The 22,591-nt window shown below is 34.0% G+C and overlaps 3 protein-coding genes, 1 long non-coding RNA gene and 1 pseudogene across 7 annotated transcripts; 4 read left to right on the top strand and 1 right to left on the bottom strand.

The window, feature by feature from the left end:
- Positions 1-298: 298 nt before the first annotated feature.
- LOC123913569 (putative F-box/FBD/LRR-repeat protein At1g78760) lies at positions 299-9,941 on the top strand. Of its 2 annotated transcripts, XR_006811651.1 has the most exons (5): positions 299-458; positions 558-1,487; positions 1,622-1,797; positions 9,099-9,182; positions 9,519-9,941. XR_006811651.1 is itself a non-coding variant. In XM_045964355.1 (4 exons), exons 2-3 carry the CDS (start codon positions 591-593, stop codon positions 1,787-1,789), a joined length of 1,065 nt encoding a protein of 354 aa, XP_045820311.1. In that variant the 5' UTR covers positions 299-458; positions 558-590; the 3' UTR covers positions 1,790-1,797; positions 9,519-9,941. The 2 variants fall into 2 exon arrangements, 1 of the variants encoding a protein (XP_045820311.1); XM_045964355.1 differs by lacking the exon at positions 9,099-9,182.
- LOC123913570 lies at positions 3,841-8,201 on the bottom strand. 3 transcript variants are annotated; one of them, XM_045964357.1, is made up of 4 exons: positions 6,550-8,201; positions 5,225-5,330; positions 4,693-5,013; positions 3,841-4,605 (listed from the first exon to the last, which is right to left on the bottom strand). In XM_045964357.1, exons 2-4 carry the CDS (start codon positions 5,243-5,245, stop codon positions 4,549-4,551), a joined length of 399 nt encoding a protein of 132 aa, XP_045820313.1. In that variant the 5' UTR covers positions 5,246-5,330; positions 6,550-8,201; the 3' UTR covers positions 3,841-4,548. The 3 variants fall into 3 exon arrangements, 2 of the variants coding, with proteins under 2 accessions (XP_045820313.1, XP_045820312.1); XM_045964356.1 differs by having other exon boundaries at positions 7,780-8,201; XR_006811652.1 differs by lacking the exon at positions 5,225-5,330 and having other exon boundaries at positions 7,780-8,201.
- A 2,833-nt stretch (positions 9,942-12,774) lies between the features above and the next one.
- On the top strand, positions 12,775-13,903 carry LOC123913573. The gene is made up of 3 exons (XR_006811653.1): positions 12,775-12,950; positions 13,065-13,231; positions 13,661-13,903. It is a non-coding gene; the product is annotated as an uncharacterized LOC123913573 (long non-coding RNA).
- A 1,259-nt stretch (positions 13,904-15,162) lies between these two features.
- LOC123915353 lies at positions 15,163-18,636 on the top strand (annotated as a pseudogene).
- A 641-nt stretch (positions 18,637-19,277) lies between these two features.
- Positions 19,278-21,117, top strand: LOC123913568 (putative F-box/FBD/LRR-repeat protein At1g78760). Its single transcript, XM_045964354.1, has 3 exons — positions 19,278-20,233; positions 20,337-20,491; positions 20,860-21,117. Exons 1-2 carry the CDS (start codon positions 19,304-19,306, stop codon positions 20,484-20,486), a joined length of 1,080 nt encoding a protein of 359 aa, XP_045820310.1. The 5' UTR covers positions 19,278-19,303; the 3' UTR covers positions 20,487-20,491; positions 20,860-21,117.
- Positions 21,118-22,591: the final 1,474 nt, after the last annotated feature.

The raw sequence follows: 22,591 nt of genomic DNA, 5'->3' as shown, positions 1-22,591 counted from the left end.
CCACAATCCTTACCACTTAGATCAATTCATTGTTGATTATTTAACGGAGGGTACTACGAATAGATTTAACACGTACTTTATCTCTGGAGTACATTTTTTTTTTTACACAAAAATTGTTTTTACATAAAACTAATTTCAAAAGTTATACTTCAAATTATTAGATGGATGGATTTCCTCGGGTTATATTCATATTTATATCATGTCATTAAAAGGTAAGTAAAAATAAAATAAAATAAAATAAAATAAAATATAGTCAAAAAAAGTAAAAAAAAAGAATAAAAATGAATACCCAAAATAACAATCTGCAATAACCTAAAACGCAGTTGCAGGGGAGAGTTTAGACCTAGACAGAGCTTTCTGGTCGTTGTCGTTCCATTTCACAATCAAACGAAAGAAAGTTTTTTTTTTCTTTTCAAATGCTTCATTCAACACTCACAACTCAATAGCGACGCGGCCAGGTATTTTACTCTTTTTCATCTCATCTCTAATGATTTCAATTTCCCCAAAATCATCATTTTCCTTCACACTTACAAATACCGTACTATTATTTTTCCCAGTTGTTTGAGTTTCTTTTGCAACCTACTGAAATAATGAAGAGAGGAAAATGTCATAAACTTAACCGTATTGAAGACAGACTCAGTGATTTACCCGATTGCATTCTACTTCACATTATGTCTTTTTTGAACACCAAACGTGCCGTTCAAACTTCCATACTTTCCACAAGATGGAGGAATGTCTGGAAGTATCTTCCCAAACTTACATTAAACCTTACATTAGCTTCTTCACATTTTAATATTGTCTCTCGAATTTTCTCACTTCGGGATGACTCAACTGCACTGGACACTCTTAATTTTAGTCCTTGTGGTTTGGTGGAGCCTCGCCTACTCGAAAGGGTTATAGAATACATTGTTTCACATAATATCAAGCAATTACGAATGGATGTTATATGTGATATTGAACATTTTAAGCCTTGCTTATTTTCATGTCAAACTTTAACATATCTTAACCTTATAGTTATTCGCCCTCACCTTCATGCTCTGACATTATTTCCAAATTCTCTAACTTTGCCAGCATTAACCACGTTGTCTCTACAATACTTTGCCTTTTCTGTTGGCAATGATGGTCGAGTCGAACCTTTTTCAGCATTAAACAAGTTGAATAGTTTGATCATTAATAGATGTAAAGTATTGGATGCACAAAACCTCTGCATATCTAATACCACACTTGTCCATTTAAAGATTATTGCGCCTGATAGTCCTCCCAAGGCCTCTTGCAAAATTGAGTTATCCACTCCAAGTCTTTCTAACTTTTATTTTAGGGGCACTCCTATTCAGAAACTCTGTGGGAGCAATGGCAATCTCTCTTCTATCAAACATGTAACTATTTATGTTGTGTCAACTTCTGCGAAAACTCCTTTGGTTCTACTCAATTGGCTGGTTGAACTTGCTAATATTGAATCATTAACGGTCTCTCCAGGAACTCTTAAGGTACTTTAGGGCATTTTCGGTTTAAGAAATTTTTTGCTGTAGTTTTAAGTTTCTCTTATTATTAAATTATTTTTTTCTCTTAATATGCTTACTTTTTTATTGATCCTGATTCACGATCATCGCTCATTTATTAGGTTCTCTCATTTGTTCCTGATTTGTTGGAGATTGAATTCCCTTCTTTGTGTCATTTGAAGTCACTGAATGTAAAGTCGGATCTACCTTTGTGTTTCATACCGGAGTTCCCTTCCTTAGTCGATTTTTTGCGCCAAAACTCACCTTCAGTAAAGATTAACGGCATATAATGATTAAGGTAAAGTGCCTCAACATTATAAACACCGGTTTCTAGTTTTGTTTTGCCCTATTTGTTATTTTCCTCTCTGTCTCTCTGGTTATAACTTATTATCAATGGATAAGTAACATGGGTAGAGAAACAAGTTTTACTTCATAAATAATAACATGGTTGGATTCAGCCTCAATGTTAGGAATAATAATGATGAGGCAATAATACATTATGATGAGCCAATGATACATAATGATGAGGCATGCATGGGGAGCAATAGTGACAACGTGGCCATACATCCAAGATTCGTGGAAGTAAGAAGAAGCAATAGAGAAAGGAAGCCCAATCCTAAATACGACATTAAATAGGGAGAGAATTATTTAGAGGAAGGTATGAAATGCGTGTAACTCTCTTCTCTCTCTTTGGATCCTCTTGGATATTTCTTCTTCTCAACAAACTCATAGTTTGTTATACTTGTTATTTTCATATCAGTACTGTAATTCCATCATTCGATCAATAAAAATCTATCCTTCCACCGTAATTCACGTTATAGTCATAACAATTTGGTGCTTTCATTGTCACCATGACCGACGGCATGAGATTCCGCACCATTGAAACCCAGATTCAACTACTCACTGCAACCATCAACACCCAAATTCAAGTCCAATTCAACCACCTCACTGAAAAGGTGGCAAACCACAGCCACTCCATCACCAACACTTCCACTGTGTTACAACGCATGGAGACACTTTTGCAGTCCTTAACTGACAATGCCGGTCACCCATGGTCATGTGCAGCAACCACGTCAAAACCCTCATCTGCATACTAGCAGCGTGAATCTCGAATTTCCCCGATTCGATGGCTCACATGCTCTTGAATGGTTGTTTCGTGCAAATCAATTTTTCGATTATTATAACACTGCAGATCCAGAACGCCTTACCATTGCTTCTGTGCACTTTGATCAATCTGTGATTCCTTGGTATCAAATGTTGCAGCGTGCTCAGCTGTTCCTTTCATGGCAGGAATTGTCACGTTCGATTGAGCTTGAAGTTGGTCCCTCTGAGTTCGAACGACCACACGCTTCCTTGTTCAAACTCTCTCAAATGGGTTCGTTGGATGATTATTACTTGGAGTTCACGGCCCCTGCTAATCGCTCCACCGGTTTTACAGCGGAAGCTCTGTTAGATTGCTTCATTAGTGGCTTGCAGAAAGAGCTTCAACATGAGGTAATTGCTCAACAACCTAATTCTCTGATTCAAGCTGTGGCTGTAGCTCGTTTATTCTCTGTTAAGTTTCATCCTACACCGAAGCCGTCACAATTCACTCACCCTCGTACCAAATTCACAACCCCTAACCCTGTATCTTCACCCTCGCCTCCAAAGAAACCACCCCTATTGCCCACACCCACCACAACACCACAAATGCCAAACCAACGCTCCATTAACACTACTAGAAAACTCGGCTTTAGCGACCGATTTAGAGACCGATTTTGATGAAAATCGGTCTCTAAATCCATTAGCGACCGAAATAGCGACCAAAAAAAATCGGCATCAATGACCCTGGTCGCTGATCAGTTGTGACCACCCCAGCGACCGATTTTTTAGCGACTGAATAGCGACCAAAATTAGCGACCGAAACAGTGACCGGAATCAGAGACTGGCTTAGAGACTGATTTTGCGACGATGGATTCGACGAATTGTCCGACGCTATAGCGACTAATTTGTGACTGATTTTTTAATAATTTCTTTGTTCGTTGCGACCGAAGTAGCGACTGAATTTAGAGACCGAAGTAGCGACTGAATTCAGAGACTGTGTTAGAGACTGATTTTAGCGACTGATTTAGTGACCGATTTGAAATTATTTTCTCTGCCCATTGCGACCAATGTTGCGACCGATTGTAAGACGCTATGTAGGAAATTCAGTCTCTATTTCGGTCTCTAAATTTTATTTTATTTTTTAATTATTATTATTATTATTATTATTATTATTATTATTATTAATTTAAAATCCCAAACAATTAAACATGAACACAACATGAACACAACATATTTATATTTAAGTATTACCAACTACTTATCCAAAAATAAGTAATAAATCCAAAGCATAACCTAACCAAGACCAAGTTATCACTACTACCTACACTTGCAAGTATATAAGTGAATTGATCTTCACATACAAAAAGGGGAATAAATCCCGTTCAATTCTTGCATAAAAAAAAGTCAATATCCTAACTAAGAAAACAATATATAATAAATCACACTTGTCATACTTTGTTCTTGATCATAATTCTTCACCATCATCAAACACATCATAATTATCATCATTCTTCACCATCATCAGACATGTCATCATCATTATCATCAGTCGCATCATCGTTACTATTAGCCGCAATATCTTCATGAACTTCATCTCTAGTATATGGCTTCGGCCGAAAGTTTAAGCTTTCCATCAATTGTTTTACCATATCACGAAGTTCATCATTTTCCCTTCTCATTTCTTCCCTTTCAATTTTCAGTTCTTCAATTTCATGTCTTTGCACCCATTCAGTTGACGCGGAACCTGAACCACGGTAATTTCGCCTGCCTGCAAATAAAGAAGATTCACTCCCAACTAAAGGATCAAATCACATTTAAATGATAATATTACTAAATCAATATGACCAACTATCTATTGAGCTATAGTCTCTGCCTAAAACAAAGGAAACAAGAATTTCCACTCCTAGGTTTTCCCTATTATAAATTATAAATAAATATACAAATCTATGTTGGGTGTGTCGGTCATCTAATAATTGTACGCCATTGCAAACTCCTTCCATTCAACTCTAGTGATTATTATTACCTGTTACAATTAGCAGGCTATCAGTTACAATGCTAAAATATGTAGACTTAAACTCAACCACCAACAAAAGCACTCATGAATGCTCACCCTTAGGAATTTACGATTATGAGAAATGGAAGGAATCTTTGACACTATCAAAGAGCTCTGCAATCCTTTTCTTCCCAGGTTTAGGAAATCCAAAAATAACTCTTCATGCATCCTGTTTGCTTTCATTCGTGTTGCTCTTACCAATGTTAAACACTTTCTCATTTCAGTCAAATTAAGCAAGTTAAACTCATCAGGATTTGCCGACTCTGCAGCATCAATAGTTTTTGACATCTTGTCTTTCCCTTTCACCTCTACGGCCTTCCCTTTCACCTCTACTGCATTACTACCCAGCTTTGGTCGCTTTTCATGCGGTGTATCACCCTGTAAGTGAAACGACAACTTTTCTTAACTTCACAATGAATGAATAGTATACTCATCGTCACCAATACACAATAGAAAAGGATCCCAACTAAAAAAGGGTTGACAAGTCAATAGCATTCAGATGTTTACAGCAGGCCATAATGCAAGTAAATAATTGTTGCAATCCATCCAATACCTATACCTATATAATCTATAATATTAAACTACCAACCTGTTGTATACTTTTGGACATGATACCCAGTGTTCATTTGTATGGAAAACAATCGGGAGGACAAAGTGATACGGTGCCATGGAGAACATCTTAAATCAGCAAACATCTGGAAAACAATTATCCTTGTAAAAAAGTGGGATTTCAACCTTAGCTATATCTACATCAATAGCTATACTAATGATATATATGTAGCCATGGAATATTTTAATTTCTGACTTAATAATGCATAAACACCAAGTTCAACCTTGAACCACTAAACCCTGATTTGTGCATCCAACCTATAATCTAAAATAAGCTATGACCATTCAAATTTCAATAGAGACAACAAATAATTTCCCAATCTAAAATAAACTGTGGATAATCCTTCCATCTAGAAACAACAAATGATTTCCCAATCTGTATAAAGAGAGAAATATATTAATAAATAACCTCAGGAAACAAATAACTATACACATGGACCAATATGCAGCCCAACTAGAAGGCACGAGAAATATGGGACGAAGCGGAAAACCAGTAGCATAAAAAAAATATGAATCTAATGAAACTATAAACTCCAGAAACTCATTAATGGCCATGATTAACAATCAGCTTAGTTTCCTCCAATATAAAGCATTCAAGTATTGTATAACTTTTGGAACATAGATGATCAATGTAGATGAATGGAGTGTTGCACTATATACCTTTTGAGTACCTAATTGACTTTGCACTTGTGACTAGAACAAACCCAGTATATAGTTTTCCCATCTTGACTAGGAACTTGACAACTACCATAGAATCAATTTCAGAGCATTAATAGTCAAACCATTGGCATTGCTTGCTCCCGTACAAGTCGAGAGAGACCGTTTGTCCCTCCATAGCAAAAGACTTAGTATTTTCTAAATGTGGTCTTATAATACGTGACATATATCTCTCGGCGACTCTGTTCACTTCCTGATTAAGGTTTCCACAGCTAAAATTTCTTTTAAATATAAACCACAACACAACAATAGATGAACTACGTCTACCAAAGAGCGCACACTGGATGAGATTCTCGCAATATCCAGATAGGAAAAAAAAATCCTAAAATGGCTATCACTGAACCTCCACTCATCCTAAGTTTCACTCGGACCCGGGTATAGGGTCTCACTCACAAGTGTGTGCAAAGGTGAAATCAAATGCAGTACGTGTTTTAGGATGACATGAACAAAATTTGCAGTGAAATATATAATTATAGATAAAATAATAATTAGGCTTATATATGAAATGAATAAAGCATATAAGAAAACAGAATGAATAAAAAGAAATAGAAATGAAGAAAATAAATCTCAAAAATAAAAAGCTATTACCAAGGAAATGAACAGGCGGAGGATGTCTGGTGTTGAAACTAAATTGTAGCAGTAACTGAGTCTGAGAGAGAGAGAGAGAGAGAGAGAGAGAGAGAGAGAGAGAGAGAGAGAGAGAGATTATATGTGTGAGAGTGAGTGTTTGTAATGCCAATTTGTTTGTTTAATCTCAGAAGCACAAGTTATATTTAATTCTCCCAACCTGCCTCTTTGTTAATACACTCTACTTATACTGTAATTGATAGTAATCATTTAAGCTATACACTCTACTACTTAACCTTTTTTTTGGCAATCTAAATATATGTGATGTCATACAGGCATACAGCTATACACAATATAAAGTGAACCATTTTTGGCAATCTAAATAAGTAGCAATGTACCATAAGTGAACCATTTTTGGATAAACAAAAGCACCCGGCCCATTGCTAAATATGTGATATAAAACAAGATAGTAGCTAGTAAAGAAGATTGGAAAATACTAATAAAAATTAAAGTAGTGAAGGCATAGTAATTATAAGTCAGTTCAGTACAATATATTTTATTTTTATTTTTGAAATTTCTGTATCCTCACATTACTGACTAATCTGAACAATATTGATCCTATCATTCACTATTAGGGACTTATTTAAAGTAAGAATCATACCATCCCACAAATTATCCAGTTTAGACACATCTTACAAAAATGATGATTCATAGATATGATTCAATGAACTATCTAACAAAAACAACACTAGAACAAATTGACAATGATTCATAGATACCATACAATTCAATGGACTAACTAGCTAGAAATAAATGACCACAAACAAAAGCTCTTTTAGATTCAACAGTGGTAAATATTGAACACCAAAAGATCTTCAATTCAATCTCATACATAATTTTTTAAAATTACAATTCTATTGAATAATCATGAGCATAAGACACACTCATGAGAGAATTACATGAGCAAGGAAAAAACAAAACAAAAAGAACAAGGGACACCCCTTTACTAACATAACAGCTCACGAAAACAGCAGTACAAACCCACCTTAGTCTCACAACCCCAAACACAAAAACAATTGGACCAAGACTGCAGAACACCGTACATAAATGTCTTCAAAGATCTTAACCTCATTTATATGTAATATATAAGAAATCAAGATGTAGCATTCAAAATATCACTTTTTTCACAGATCTCTACCAAAACAAACATGAAAACAGTATTGAGAGAGAGAGAGAGAGGGAGTTTCATACGCTTTCCCGAGGACAGAATGAACTGGCTTCTGATGCTAAATTACGATGCTATGATTGAAAGTTGAATCGTGAGATTATGGTTCGTCGCGGTCTCTCGATTAGAGGCGGAATGTTAGATTAGGGATTAGAAGCAGCAATTGAGTGTCAAAATCAAAGGGATTAGGGCAATTGTTGAACTCGAAGGTATGTGGACATGAATTGGACAAGATTTGAGGCAATTGTTGAAATCAGAACTTAGACGTGACAAAGTTTGCAGAAAAAAAGGTTTCGTGGAGAGCTCAAGCACTGCGGAGATTTGGTGGATAACTCAGTCATGATAGGAGAGGGTATGGAGAAGAAAGGATCTGCTAAAGAAGAAAGGGTTTGGCGTGAAATTTGTTTCTTTTCTTCTTGTGTTTTTCAATTTGTTCAGTGCTTTCTATTTCTAGTCATTCAAAAGATAAATAAATTGGAAATCACAAGATAAATAAATTGGATTTTTTTTTTAAAAAAATAATTTAGCATCATAACATAGATTTTTATTATTAAATAAATTTTTACTTTTTGTTGTAACAATATTTTTGCGTCAGATCTGTTGTCGCTAATAATAATCGGTCTCCAATTCGGTCTCTATAATCACTTAGCGACCGATGTAGCGACCGAATAGTTTTTGACTTTGAAGGTCAAAATTTTGGTCTCTAATTCGGTCTCTAACAGCGACTGAAATATTGGTCGCTAAATATTGGTCTCTAATTTGGTCTCTAAATCCATTAGCGACCGATTTAGCGACCGATTATTTTTTTAACTTTGACACTCAAAATTTGGTCTCTATTTCGGTCTCTATAGCGACCGAATTATTTCGGTCGCTAAATCGGTCTCTAAAAGCGAATTTTCTAGTAGTGTAAACACATTAGTCCGGATGAGATCCAATTACGTAGAGAAAAAGGGCTTTGTTATTTTTGTGATGATAAATTCAGTCCACAACATCGTTGTCCTAACAAGAATCTTATGTTACTGGCTTACTGCAATTAGAGGATTGTGAGGATTTAGATGCTGTCATTGAGAATTCCCATGTTCTAATTGATTCTATTGACCCTGTTGAGAGTAATACTAATCACCACCTTTCTTTGAATGCTATGAATGGTTTTGCTTCTGTTGGCACCATACGTTTTCAGGGCTTTATCAATGGTAATCCTCTTCAAGTGTTAATTGATGGAGGTAGTACGGAATTCACGTTATAGTCATAACACTCAACTTAAGTCAATGATCTATAGCAATGATTGAATTTCTCGTATTGAATGGATGTAAATATTGGTTTGAAAATAAATCTGTATTTTTAGGCCAATGAAGATTGATATCAAGAGGAGGATTGACTGCATAACATCTAGTTGGTTACAGGATTGTAATATGTTTCATTTGATACGGTACGGTGTTGATTATTTGTTAACTCATTTGCATTTGTTTCCCTTCACTTGTTTGATAGGAGTAAAATGTTAATTTGACTGACAAGTTCTAGAATAGTCTTACTAGTATCTGCTTTTGTGTTCTAAAATAGTCTTACTACTATCTGCTTTTGTTTCTGTTTGATGTGCAACATTTTTCCTCTAAATTTTTAAAGATGTTGAAATAAAGATTGGCTTCCTATTTTCTTGATTACTTGTTGCTGTTTTTATTAGTAATGTGAAAATGACTTGTAATCTGAATTTGTGGGGAATTAAGTGAGAATACAAGCTAACATTCTTAATGTGTTACTTTTTCAGTTGAAACCAAAGCCAAGAGCTAGCACATGAAAACAGAAGTTATGGATGTTTGGTTTTTCAGAAGAGGCACGGTGGAGGGCAGGTATTGAATCTGTGATGCAGATGTTTTGCCAAGAAAGTGGACTAAAGAGAGTCCTCGAAGCGTGGATACCTTATAACTATAACATGTTTTCCAAGACAAATCGTTCTAATAGCTAGATAGCATGTTTGAGATTTTCACCCATTTGGATTGGTCTGGTGGTATTGGCTTGGGACCTAGGAGTGTGCTCCTCCTTAAGGTCTCAGGTTCGATTCTCTCTGGTGCCAATTAAGTTAAGGTGGACTAATTTAGCTTCTTCAAAAAAAAAAAATTATTTATTTTCTATAATTTGACTATATTTTGTTCTATAATTTGTTTCGTGTATTATACTTTTAGAGGATTTATATACTTGAATATTTCTGGGCCATATGTTTGATCCTTCTTGAGATTTTTGTCAAGAAATAATTATTTGCTGTAGAATGCTAATGTTTAGATTCATTACAAAGCTTGAAGATCCTTTGATATGTATGAATAAACCATGAGGCACATAAATAGGGGGGAGCGGTTATGGTGCATAAGCGAATTCCTTATGCACCTTTCATACATAACACAATCATTCCACAGCAAAATGATTTTGGATTACAACCCTCTGAAACCATTCCACATTAAAAATGGTTTTGGCATGATTAAGTACATCTAATGTGAAATCATTCCACAACAAAAATAATTTTGCCATGATTTTAGTTTAAAATTAACTACGAAGCAATCTGATGACGTTCAGGGATTGCTGTTGTTGATTTGGGGGTGGGAAATGGTTCGTTTGGAGATTTGTTAGATTCAATTTGATGGTAGAAATTTGTTTATGTATCATGCATAAGTTTATTCTTTATGCATAATAACTCATGCCATAAATAGGCTACAGAGGTGAGAATAAACGAGGGAGAACAAATGAGTGAAAGACAAAAAAAATTCAAGTTGCGTAGTCACTAGAAACTCACCCCCTTGAGATGAATAACAGGAGAGTTTTGGGTTCGAATCCAAGCTCTTGCATATTATAAATTCAATAACCCTACTAATTGAACTATGTTCACTGGAATAACTTATCTTTAGGCCCTCAATGTATCTTTTATACCTCAAAAAATCGAATTTTTCCCTTAATAAAAACTTTGGTTCGCAGAAACCGAAGTTTTTTCTAGTTCAAATTATGTTAACAGAAACCGATTTCTTTTTTCAAGGCAAAAAAAAATCGGTTTGTAGAAACCGAAGTTTTTATTGAAGGACAAAAAAATAAAATCCAGGTAGAGAAAAAGAATCCTGGGAGACCTAAAGAGAACACATCCAGCTTTATTTTTTGTGTACAAAAGAGGAGTGAAGGCCCAAAACAAACACAAAACAAATTAAATTAAGTGAAAGGAATCTTAATTAGAAAGTATAGAGACTTTTAGGGGGTCCGTTTGACCCTACTTATTTTCTACTTTTTTTTCTTTTCCTTAAAAGTAGTAAAGTGGTAAAAAATTGTGTTTGACCCAATTTCTCTTTATTTCCTACTTCTTTACTATATTTCTCTAATTCTTTTAAGGAGAAATTGAGTCAAATAAAATTTTCTACTTATCTATTTCTTTTAAGAAGTAAACAAGTGAAAAATAAGCCCGGCTAAATGGAGTCTAAGTCATCAAAAAGAAAAAGTCCTCGGCTCTCTCTCCGGAGATTCAACAACGAGGAACTCATGGATGGAACCTTTGACACAAACTATCCCAATTTTTAGTTGGATGGAACCTTTGACACTATCTTTAGTAACAAAAAAAAACAACATATCTTTAAATAACAAACTAATCATAAATATTCTAAACATAAATATAACTCATAAATTCTAAATTGATAAAAAAAAACTCATAAATACTAATTAAAAATATTTTAAATATAAAACTAAAATATATTTAAATTTAAAATCTTAAAAATATTGTACCCAAAAGAAAAATCTTAAAAATATATTTAAACATTATACTTCAATTACCTAAGCGGCTAAAACAAAATTGGGGAAAGTCACTGGGTTTTGTCAAATGGTAAGGGGTTTGGATAGTATGTTAGATGTCCTAGGTTCGATCATCAGCTCTATTGTACACAAAAAAAAAACAGGAAAAAAAAAACAGATTTTAGACCTAGAAATCTAGACCTAAACAAAAACAGAATTTCATCAATTTCTTTGAGCAGTTAATTATATATAGTTTAGACCTACTACTGCGCCAAAGAATTTAGACCTAGAAATCTAGAATAGATAGATACAGTTACAAATCATCCATCAATAGCGACTCTGCAAGGTATTTTGTTCTTCCTTAAATACTACTATTATCATCTTCTTTCTTCCACTCACACTTACAAATACTACTATTATTATTCTTTTTGGTTGTTTCAGTTTCCCATCGTAAACGAACGAACAGCACTCTGTTTCAGTTGCAACTTTAGTAATAATGAAGAGTTGTAGAACAAGAAATACTGAAGACGAAGAGAAGAATGCAGATAGACTCAGTGATTTACCCGATTGCGTTATTCTTCATATACTCTCTTTTTTGGACACCACCAAAGACGCAATTCAAACTTGTATTTTGTCCAAAAGATGGACCAATATCTGGAAGCGTCTTCCCAACCTTATATTAGCTTCTTCACAATTTAAAACCGTTAATTGTTTAGCTTTAACCAACAAATTTCTCTCTCACGTTTTGTCTCGTCGTGATTCCTCAACCTCCCTGCACCACATCATTATTCACCGTCAGGTTATCATGGACCCTCGCCTAATTGAAACAATAGTAGAATATGCTGTTACACATAATGTACAACTATTAGAATTCAAATTCAAATGTGATATTCAAAGTTTTCCGCCTTGCTTATTTTCATCTAATACTTTAACATCTCTCCAACTTTTGGTTGCTCACCCTACAAGATATATGCACAGAATATTATTTCCAAATTCTCTTCATTTGCCGGCGTTAACTATCTTGGCTCTACAGTCCTTTTACTTTTCTGTCGACAATGATGGTCATGTGGAACCTTTTTCCGCATTAAAAAGGTTGAAATCTTTGATCCTTTACGAATGTGGAGTTATGGGTGCACAAAACCTTTGCATATCAAGTACAACTCTTGTTAGATTAAGGGTATCATCCCATCTTTTGGTTCGTCCTAGCACCTATTTTGGATTTGGAATCGTGCTCTCTACTCCAAGTCTTCGGGAATTTCATTTTAAGGGTCTTACTCTTCCGAAACTATGTGAGAGCAAGAGCAATCTCCCCAACATCACACATGTATCTATTAATTTCATGAGTTTATATCATTCTGTAGAGACTCCATTGGTTCTCCACAAATGGCTGGTTGAGCTTGCCAATACTCAATCATTGAGCGTCAATTCACCTACTCTTAAGGTACTTTAGGCTATGTTTGTTTTGAGAAAAAATATAAATGTTTCATTTTTTCAGTCTTCACTTTTATAAATTTTGTCAAAAATATGACATTCCTAATTCACCCTGATTTCTTAGATTCTTTCCTTAGTTCCTGACTTGTTGAAGTCTGAACTCCCTTCTCTGGATAACTTGAAGTCACTTAAAGTAGAAATGTCGCGCATATCCATACCTGATGGAATAGTGAACTTTTTGTGTCGAAAGTCACGATCAGCAAAGGTTGACATCATCGGCATCTAATTAAGGTTAGATGCGCATTCAACTTTTTAAAGCAATATTTTTTTGTTTATTAACTTTGTTTTTGCATCCTTCTCTATTTTCTATTTCCCACTGTGTCTTTGGTTATAACTTACTTTCAGTAAATAATTACAAAACCTGTATTTAGAGTAACAAATTCTAAATGCATATATTACTAACATAGCATGATCTTTTCGGTCACAACTTAAGCGGATGCTATATATTGAAAAGATTGGATTGCATGAATATGTAAGAAAGTTATTGTTCACACATGCGCATTTTGCGTTTAAATTTTAAAGATGTTGATATAAGGATTGGATTCCTATTTTCTTTGATGCTATTGTTTGGTAATGTGAAAATGTGCTCTTGTTTGAGTTAATTAATGTAAATCTAAATTTGCGGGAGTGATAATAAGTTATAAATGTTGGGTTTTGCAGAAAAGGCGCACGGTGGAGGGTACGAAAGCTAGAGGAATCTCTGATGCAGATGTTTGCCGAGAAATTAGAGACTCTATCAAATAATTTAACAATAACAGTTTTTTTTTTTTCCTTCCAAGAGAAACCTTTCTAATAACTAGATAGCTTGTTTAATATTTATTTATTTTCCTAATTTGTTTCATTTATTATACTTTAGTTATATCAGTGCCCTTACAAAGTGTAATTAGACAAATGAGCTTTGTGAAGGTAGCACTTAGTCTCTGTTTAGTTATGTTTTTCTCTGTTGGGTTCTGCTTGACTTTGTTATAGGTGATTTATATGGTTTTTGATTGTCTTGTTTAACTTTATCCCTGCATATATTGTTTTTGCTCTGTTTGGCTATATTTGGTGGTACATCATAATTGAACATTTAGTGCCATAATTGAAATATTTACAAGCTAGCATAAAATTAGAAATGATTAATTATCTTATATACATGTGTTTATTTGTGTTAGTTAAGAAGAGTATAACATAATCCACAATTCGGTCATCCGCAACTGTGATCGGAAGATGGCTAAAAGCCTGAAACCACTTGATGTCAGAATTAGTCCTCGAACCAGATTAAACGGTCGAAAGGATTGGAAACTCAGAAACTGTCATTGAAAAAAAGAAGAGTACAACATAATGATATTGAATTGCAAATCATATTTTTAATAAAAAAAATAATGAGATTAGCCTTCACTATTTGAAATCCTTACTTATACAGTTGTGTAAAACATGCATTTTAATTTAAGCAAAGTTACAAGTTAAAGATAAGGCCACGTTAAGACTTTTGTAAAAAATAGCGGATAGACGATATGGTAATTTACAGGGGATGCGTTCGAGTCTGTTTGGATTGATTTATTTTTTAGCTTATGCGAAACAACTTATACCAAGGTAAAATGGTATAATGGTAGGGGTAAAGTTGGAAGAAAAAACGGTAAGTTATAAGCTCATAAACTACTTGAAATAACGTTTGAAAAATAAGCCTATAAGCTCTTTTTAAAAAATTGTTATACCAAACATGTCTTTTTTTAGTCTTATGACTTATAAGCTATAAGCTAGCTTATGTGTTTTCCAAACATATCCTAAGATGAAGGCTCTGTTTGGTAAAAAATAGTGGATAACCGACAAGCCAGCTAACCGGTTAAATTTGTAGTATTTGATAAAATTAGCTGATAAATAACGGGGGTTTAAAAAATTCTCTACGACTACTGCGTGAAAATAGAAGACTCTACCGTATCTATGATGCAGACTGCGGTGCTCGTGGCAGTGCTTTGCTGAAAAACTCCGCTCAGCTGCGACGTTTACGTTTATGAATATTAATCAATATCTACCGAGGTATGTATTTACAATTTTCTATGTATTCTTTCTCTCTAGGTTAACAAAAAAGCCTATATATATATATATATATATATATATATATATATATATATATATATATATATATATATATATATATATATATATTCACCTAAAACCCTATGCTTGCCGCATTCACCATTAGAGACACAGAGACTTGCCGGCGGTCAATTCCCACCGTCGAAAGGATTAGCGACTTGCCGGATTCAATTCTCTGTCACATTCTCTCTTTTCTTCCAACCAAACAAGCTGCCTCCACAATCATCCTTTCAAAGAGTTGGAAAGATGTGTGGCTTTCAACCCTCACTCTCAACTTCGACGACAAAACCTTCAAAGACTTCAAAAGCTTTCACGAGTTTGTTTACTCAACCATGTTCAAATTGCGAGATAAAAAGACTCCAATCCATTCTTTTTCTTTGATATTAGGAAACTCTTCTCGCTTCGACCAAAAACAATTCAATATAATATTTAAATTTGCCATGGAACGAGGAGTCGTGAATCTCGACTTCAACATGGATGCTAAAAAGCGCCATATCAAATTACCACATCACATTCTCAGTTTTAAGACACTTAGTTCTTAAGTTGACACGCTTAGAGATGAGAGATTTTGATCAAGTGGATTTTTCTCAACTCAAAACTCTTCATTTGGATAGAGTTATGTTCAAATCTGACGAATATTATGGGAAGTTTTTTCATGTTTGTCCCGTTCTAGAGGATTTGCAGACAAAAAATTATTATTTCTATTGCAAAGAGTTATTTGTAGAAAACTTGATTGCTTTACCTAATTTGGTCAAAGTAAGGTTATCTGCAACGGATACGCCAATGTCTTTTGTTTGTAATGCAAAGATTTTAAATGTAAAAAAGGTATGAATATCATGCTACTAAATATTATGGTTTTATAGTCAAATAGTTTAGTGGCTAAAAATTTCAGTTTTTTTAAAAGAATAAGTGGGAGTATCAAGATTTGAACTCTGATCTGACGTATTACCTGCAATGTCCCTACTATATGTTCACGGGTACATCGACCATTGTTTTCTAACCATTCATATAAGATATGTTTGATCTGTAAAATGTAAGTATTGGACAGAACAGAACAACACAGAACAAATATTTAAGGTATTGGACAAATTTTGAGTGATACTATGTTTGGTGGAGAAAATGTTATTTTGCTATTTTAGACAACTTTTGCACAGTGGAGGACAAAAATTTCAGTTTTTGTCTTGTCCCTTGCCGCCCAGTTTGTCCAGTCCCTTGGCCCCTAGTTTGTCCCGTCCCTAAAACAATTTTAAAATCAAACACAATACAGTTAAAATTGTCTTATCCCATCCCTTATTTTTAGCAAATCAAACGCAGAATGAGATTTTGTAGAACAATTAGTATAAAGTCAAGCAAGAGTTTTGGAAGCAAAAATCTACTAAAGGGATTATGCGTTTCTAATCTGTGTCTTATGCAAATTTTGTAGATGTCGATGTTGTGCGCAGCTCTTCCCGTGTTTCACAATTTGACACATGAAACTTAGTATTCATGATCGATTTTATGTAGTTTGCAATGAAGTGAATTGCAACTGGTTGCTTGGAATACTCCAATATCTCCCCAAGCTTCAACAATTTATCATTAAGGTTTTGATGTTTAGGATTTGATTTCTTTTTCAATTCTAATTTCAAGTATATATTTTTCTTTTGAAAACAAAACATTATGTTAATTGTATACAGGATTGTGGGCATGCAAAGAATTGTTACTATTGTTGGAAGCGTCTGTTCCAGAATGCATTTCATCACAACTCAAAACTTGTTGCATTAAATTTTACAGAGGCCGAGAATATGAGTTTGAATTTGCCAAATATATTATGCAGCATTCTAAAGTACTGGAGAAGATGATAGTTAAGGGTACATGCCTTTCAAAGGATGAAATGTTACAGAAATTATCTTCATGCCTAAGGGGCTCTATGAGATGTAAACTTTTATTTTGTTGATGATGATAGATGCATCATGTTGTTTGAAAAATGTGTAGTGGTTTTCATTAAAGAAATGTTTCAGGGTTAATTACATTTGACATACCTGTTTGGTGATTCTATGAATGATTTATGAATGTCTAATTTCGCTATTATTTTTATCTTTTAAGCCTTACTGGTTTTGATAGTTTCGATTTGTTATGACTTGTGAATTTTGAGCACTATGTTGATCAATGATTGTGCAATTTCTACTTAAATTTAATTCCATAACAGAGATTTTATTTAGGCAGATAGGTTATTAAGGGTGTAGTTTACATAGGTTCTGGTGTCCTCTAATTAGTACCGACTATAATGTCGACATTATTATTAGGCTATTTAAATCTGCAATTCCTTTTCATACAAAAAAAAAGAAGCTATAATCCTTTTCAACATTATTAATTCAAGATATAGGGAAAACAGAGTTATATATAGTAAATTTCCTGCTGTATAACCATGTTGAAGGTTAATCGCAGAACTGATATGTATCCTGATTTTTAAGGTTAAGGAAATTAAATCCACACCTCGTGTTTCAAATAAATGCTGAGAACTGATAAGAATTCACAGTAAGGTAACAATAGATTTAGTTATAAACTGTAGTCTGCAGGTATGAGTAGTTGTATAGACTAATTCCTCAAATTAAATATATTGACCAGATGAGTGACAAAGCTCTCAATCAAGAGTTTCAATGCTCGACATTTTAGTTTATATAGTGCAAAGAACTTTGATGTCTATGTGAATGTAACGCAACAACTATTAAGGTCACATAAGCCACAATATAAAGGATTACAAAGCGGCTACAACCTCAGTAGGTAACAAAGTTGATAAACTTCAGTAATTAAAACATGATTATGGTTGTGGCAGTGAAACTTTGTTTTTGCCTTGTGACGAGAAGAACTATCGATCAACTATAACTTTTCATGATCAACCTTATGATCTTGTTTGCTAACCACAATCCCAAGATTTAAGTACATGTGGCTGTGGCCTTAATATTTTTCAAATGAATGCTATGCTGTGACTTGTAATATAGGTGGGTGGATAATCACTTGCTGCATTGTTTTGTCACCAAACTTATATCGAACCGTTTCAGAAGCTCTTGAATAGTTTGATTATATCACTACTAAAGGTAAGCTTTGATTTCTTCTGCATTTGTAGCTTCTGTTTTATCTTAGCTCACTAATGGTTTGTATCTGCTGACTTTGTATCTTATTGAAGGTACAGTTGAATAAATAAAGAAATTAGCTATGACTATACTGTAGTGCGTCGCGGAAGGAAGTTTATTCATATTATTTAATAACTTTTAATCCTTTTCAGGTTTCAATATGTGTACTCTATTCTCTCGCCATTGTCTACAAACACCGTTTTCAAATCTCTGTAGTCCCAAATTGGCGTCGTTGGTTGTCAAGTGACTTTGTTTTATTTGTTTATTTTGTTATGTTGATTGTTCTATGATTTCGTTCTGATGATATGCAGTCATATGATTCTTGCATTTGAATCATCTATTGTTTGTTTCATGGAATTATTTTTTATTCATGCTACTGCAATTCTTTTTGTTCTTGTCACTATAATTTTGGTTTTTCCTTTTACAGGAACTGAGTTAGAGACTTAGAGCTTAATTTTTTAGTTTATCATTCCTATGAAAGAAAAAAGTATAAAAGGTATGTTTGCATCATACAATTTTGTTTTCATTCGACTCTTTTTCTCCTTTTTTCTCATCATCATTTTCTGAATACTGTGGATTTCTCCTATTACATTTGTAGAGGCTTCAATTTTCTTCAATCTTGGGTACGATTAAAGTGCGTATAATTATTAAGTCACATGTGCTTGGTTGAGAGTGAACTGCTGAATTGGTCAGTTTTCATTAGTTTACTTTGGATTTCACTAATTTAACCGGTTTAGTGTCAATTCGATAGTATAAGCGATCTAATAGCTGGGCCCACCGACAATGGGTCCGAGTTTTAAAACTATGATTGCATATGAAAAGAAACTTCAACATTTGTAATTATTGTACCAGAAAAAATGCAAGCGAGAAACCCCCCGATAATTGTAATTAAGTCACTTATATGCATTGTAATTGAGAGATTCAACCTGTGTTATTCATCGATTATTAAACCTCAGGAAAATAATCTTTGAAATCCACGTCTTCCTAATCAAAATAAATAAATTCACTTTTTTGGACATTATAACTTATAAATAAATTATTCTCTTCTCAATTGTTTTAGTTTTCCATTGCAAAAAACATCACTCTATTTCAATTTTGCTTCTTCTGTGAGATAATGAAGAGAGGAACGAAAAAACGTATCAAAGAGAAGAATGAAGATAGGTTTAGCTGTTTACCTGACTATGTTTTACTTCACATACTCTCCTTTTTCGACATCAAAGAGGCAATCCAAACTTGTATACTCTCCACTAGATGGAAAAATCTCTGGAAGATTCTGCCCACACTTACATTAATTTCTTCACAATTCGCAACTTTTGAGGCTTTCACCAAATTTATCTCTAAGATTTTGTCATTACGAGATGCCTCAGCTTCACTTGATGTTCTCGATTTTCAGTGTGAGGGTAGAATGGATCCTCGGGAACTCAAAAGGATTTTGACATACGCTATTTCACACAGTGTCAAGAGATTACGAATTGATGTCAATTTTGACATTCAACAATTTCTCCCTTCCTTGTTTTCATGTCATACCTTAACATCTCTTCACCTTTCGATTTACGAATCTCCTAGGCCGATAACATTATTTCCTAATTCTCTGAATTTGCCAGCAGTAACAACCCTAGCCCTAAATGGCTTTCTCTTTTGTGTCGGTGATGATGGTCGTGTTGATCCCTTTTCGAAATTTGACAAGTTGGATACTTTGATGATTTATGGAGCATGTGAAGTTCGTGATAATAAACTAAATCTCTGCATATCGAGTACCACCCTTGTCAACTTAACAATACGAACCAACTACTCAGCTGCTGGCGGGATAAGATTTCAGTTATATACTCCAAATCTTTGTACCTTTGTTTATCACGGTCATATTCCGTTCCAGAAACTCTGTGGGATCAATAGCAATCTCTCTTCTATCAAACATGTGCTTCTTGATATGACTATTGGTGTGGGAATGTGGTCAAATCCCAAAGATAATCCTTTGCTTCTACTCCACTTGCTGGATGAGCTTGCTAATGTTGAATCATTGACAATTTCTCATAGAACTCTTAAGGTAATTTATGGAATGTTTGTGTTAGAGAAAATTTTAGCAGTTTCACTTTCAGATTTCACTTTTTATTACAACAACTTTTCTTGAGTCCTCTCTCATTTGTTAGGTTCTCTCCTTAGTTCCTTATTTATTGGAGATTGAGTTCACTTCCTTGTATAACTTGAAGTCACTGAAAGTAGATGGTAAATTCATAACTGAAGGAATGTTGTATTTTTTGCTTCAAAATGCACCATCAGCAAAGGTTATCTTATATTGATTAAGGTAAATGTGCATTCAACTTGTAAAATATAATTTTCTGGTTTGATTTTGTCATTCTTTTTTTTATCTTCTTTCCCTCGTCTCCCTTTACAAGGTTGATAGAATGTTCATTATATTGTCTAAGTTATTTGATTTTAAAGATGCTGACATAAGGATTGGTTTCCTATTTTCATGAATTATTGATTTTTTTTGTCTGATAAAATGAAAATTACCTAATTGTTTGAGTACATATATATATGCCTTGTAATCTGAATTTGTGGCGAAGTTAATACAAGTTCATACTCTTATAGTCTTATTGGTGTTACTTTTAAGTTGAAACTATGACCATGTTCACAGAAGAATAGAACTTATATATGTTTCGTTTTGCGCAGGAGGTATAGTGGAGGATACAAAAGGTAGAGGATTATGTGATGCTGACGCTTTGCCAAGACATTGGAATGAAGAGTGAGTCCTCGAAGCATGAATGCACTGTAATAACAAGAATACTCATGTTAAAACAAAACTTTCTATTATCTAGCTAGATATATAGCATGTTTAAGATATTATTTATTTTCTTGCATTTGACATACTATGGTTCCGAATATGTTTCATGTCTTCTACTTTTAGAAGATTTAATCATTTGAATTGTTATGGGCCATATGTTTGATTCTTCACTGTTTTATTTGGATACCATGGTGTGGTGTGGATTATAGTTTTATTTGGATACTTTTAGAAGATTTATAATATTCTGTTTTGCGGTTTTGGTTTGTGTGTGCATACCTATTGTATTTTACTGCTGTTTGTTTTGGGTTTTATTTTTCCTAGTAGTATTATTGAGGGCTTCCTAGCTTGTTAGAACCAACTGCATCATTAACGAGGATAAGTCTACAGACTTAACTGTGATGGATACATACTACCGAAATGATTAACAAGGATCCAAAACATTAATTTTCCATGATGAATGTGCTGTTCTGTCTAATTTTTATGCATAAAGTAACAAAATGCAATGATATAAAGTCTGCTATATGTTCTTCCAATTCATGAGCGGAATCTCTGGAATTCTATTCCTACATCCTCAAGCCAAGTTATATGAGACAAAATAACTTGCTATATAGTTTTCTGTCTGCTTGTGGTTGTGATTCCTGCTGGGGGTCTGTGGCAGATTATGGTGTGGTTTTCTCTTCAATTTTTGTGGGTGGTCATCATATGTGCGTTTCTTTTCTGTTCGTAGTTGTTTTTGTTTTTGTGTTTGTGTTTGTTTTGGTTTTTGTGTTTGTTCTGCTATTAGCAGAGATCTTGTAATGGTTTGCTTCACTCCGGTTACGTCTTGTGATCGGAGACCGGCTTTTCTTAATAAATTGGCAAGCGTAACACTCTATATGCAGAAGTTTTGTTTACCAAAAACTTTGCAAAACTGAATGGTCAAACTATTCAATTTTTTGAATGTCGAAAAGGTTTCAGATCGGCCATCATTGCCCTTACAAAATACAAAGCACCATAGAGACAAGTTGGTTAATACCGGCAAATTAAGAGAATTTGAAAATAAAACCGCATTATGATATAACACACGTGTTTTGTTCTTCATTGCTTTATTTGGATACTATGGTGTGGATTATAGTCTCATATATTCAATTCAACTATTTCGTTACAAAATTGTGGGTTATGTGTTATATCAATCTATAACTTGGTTATGTTACTCTGCATTACTGTCATAATTGTGGCTCTGGTTTAGTGCAATTTTCTAAATTATTACGATTCTGTTTTGCGGTTTTGGTTGTGTACGTGTGAATCTGTTTTGTGTGCGCGTCTGTTTTGTTTTCGGATTTCAATTGTCCAAGTAGAATTATTGAGCCAACTGCATCATAAGCTAGGTTACTTCTTTATCAATCCTGCTACTTTGACTCCATCTGAAATGCATTCATCATTCTTTCTTTTATGGCCCACTAGATGAACTGCTTCTTTGTATTAATCTCATTCTTTTATTTTTAGCACTGGACACTGGATATGGTTATATCGTTTAATTTATGATATGCTAACAATAATTATATTCTGTTTCTGCCGAATAGAGTACAATGAAGTGATCTATAGTTGTATTGTTGGCGAACTTAGTCACTGGTTGATCTG

This window comes from Trifolium pratense, linkage group LG3 (assembly GCF_020283565.1).
Source record: "Trifolium pratense cultivar HEN17-A07 linkage group LG3, ARS_RC_1.1, whole genome shotgun sequence".
Classification (NCBI taxonomy): Eukaryota; Viridiplantae; Streptophyta; class Magnoliopsida; order Fabales; family Fabaceae; genus Trifolium; species Trifolium pratense.
This window is presented reverse-complemented; position numbering and strand designations above follow the sequence as displayed.

What these genes read in the sequence shown, in the direction of transcription:
- LOC123913569 (XM_045964355.1), top strand. Translation starts at nt 591, where the DNA reads ATGAAGAGAGGAAAATGTCATAAACTTAACCGTATTGAAGACAGACTC. An exon ending in TCTCTCCAGGAACTCTTAAG is followed by an intron (nt 1,488 to 1,621) that starts GTACTTTAGGGC and finishes CTCATTTATTAG; the next exon opens with GTTCTCTCATTTGTTCCTGA.
- LOC123913570 (XM_045964357.1), bottom strand. Translation starts at nt 5,245, where the DNA reads ATGTCCAAAAGTATACAACAG. An exon ending in TGTCCAAAAGTATACAACAG is followed by an intron (nt 5,014 to 5,224) that starts GTTGGTAGTTTA and finishes TTTCACTTACAG; the next exon opens with GGTGATACACCGCATGAAAA. An exon ending in ATAATCGTAAATTCCTAAGG is followed by an intron (nt 4,606 to 4,692) that starts GTGAGCATTCAT and finishes TAATTGTAACAG; the next exon opens with GTAATAATAATCACTAGAGT.
- LOC123913568 (XM_045964354.1), top strand. Translation starts at nt 19,304, where the DNA reads ATGAAGAGAGGAACGAAAAAACGTATCAAAGAGAAGAATGAAGATAGG. An exon ending in TTTCTCATAGAACTCTTAAG is followed by an intron (nt 20,234 to 20,336) that starts GTAATTTATGGA and finishes CTCATTTGTTAG; the next exon opens with GTTCTCTCCTTAGTTCCTTA.